Source organism: Arachis duranensis, chromosome 5 (genome assembly GCF_000817695.3).
Source record: "Arachis duranensis cultivar V14167 chromosome 5, aradu.V14167.gnm2.J7QH, whole genome shotgun sequence".
In the NCBI taxonomy this organism is placed as follows: Eukaryota; Viridiplantae; Streptophyta; class Magnoliopsida; order Fabales; family Fabaceae; genus Arachis; species Arachis duranensis.
In genome coordinates this window covers 25,437,708-25,439,174 of record NC_029776.3, presented here as the reverse complement: position 1 = coordinate 25,439,174, position 1,467 = coordinate 25,437,708, and the positions used below count along the sequence as shown (strand labels likewise).

At 28.4% G+C, this 1,467-nt stretch overlaps 1 protein-coding gene across 1 annotated transcript; it reads left to right on the top strand.

Annotated features, from left to right (window-relative positions):
* Window positions 1-954: 954 nt before the first annotated feature.
* Window positions 955-1,467, top strand: LOC107488831 (putative protein FAR1-RELATED SEQUENCE 10). Its single transcript, XM_016109611.1, has one exon. The coding sequence runs from the start codon at window positions 955-957 to the stop codon at window positions 1,465-1,467; it is 513 nt and encodes a 170-aa protein (XP_015965097.1).

Sequence of the window (1,467 nt, the reverse complement as noted above, 5' to 3'; positions counted from 1 at the left end):
TAATCATTTTCAAATAGAATTTTCTACGGCTAATTCCTACTATTGTTGAGGATTTTAAAGTATATTATTATATTTTAATTTATCTTTGTTACTATACCAACACTCTTGTTGAGGATTCCAAATACATTAAACTTATAAAAATAAAACTGTAATTTTTTTATCTTAAGCAAATTGTAAAAACATGTATAGTTTGGATTAACAGAGATTATAAAATAGTCAAATACAGATATGTTGGTAGTTGGTACCACTAGGACAAAGCATATAACCACAAATTATAATCATTTTTATCCTAAAAAATTCACTGCCACTTATTCATTTTTACCTCCTATCAATTTTCAAAACCTGTTCTTGTTCATAGAATAAAAGGAGATATATTTATTCTTTTGTAATTTTGTTCTGCTAAGAGTTATTTCTCTTTTATCTTTGGCTATGATATGATTAATCTTAGTAGTAAATATCTTTTTAATATGTTCAACTTTATTTTTCACACATAGATGTAGCTAAATTAGTATTTATCACACTTCTCACTACTTTATGTGTAAGTTATTTAATTATATATATTCCACTCAAACTTTTCTATATGAATTAGATTTTAAGAGCTAATCAGAATATGATTTAAAAAAAAATTTCTCTTAAAAAATTATTAAAAAACTTAAACTATTTATGAAAGAAAAAAAAAGTGTTGGAGTAGTTATTTTTTTCTTTAATTTGCATGAATGGTTCAAGCATAAATGTGTGCATGATATATAAGAAATTTGGTTTATATTTTAAAAATATTTACTTTTATCATTTTTGGTAGTTTATATACACACTTAGATTTCATTTTGAATTCTGTATTAGTATTTAGGAAGTAATGGTCAGGAATTTTTTCATGAAGAGATTAATAATTAGCATATATCATATAACCAATATGGGTAGGATGAAGAAAAATCAGAAGAAGTTGACGGGGAGTATATGAATGAAGACGACACAAATGTGGAATCAATGTTTATCGATCACGGCTTCGATGAAAGGTATAACATTGATTCATTCGAAGACATTGAGATGATTGAATTTTGGAACATCAGAGATGAAGACGTATGCCACTTTTACTTTTCTGATGTCGAAACTGTATTTGAGTTCTATAATAGATATGCAAGGACAAGAGGTTTTAGTGCTCGAAAAAGCGGCAGGACTAGGAAGAGTCGTATGAGCGTACTTAAGTTGAAAAATTTTGTATGTTATTATGAAGGATTTAGACCACAAAATAATTATGACATTGAAAACGTTAAGAAGAAATCCATGCCAGAGACAAGGTGTGGCTGTAGTGCAATGATGGAGATTTGTTTAGATGCACCTAGTGGCTGTTGGTTTATTTCTTATTTTTCTAATGAACACAATCATCCGCTTCTGGATCCTCGGTTGATTGGATTGCTTCGTGGGCGTAGACTCATGTCCGATACTGATATTGGTCACATGATTAAATGA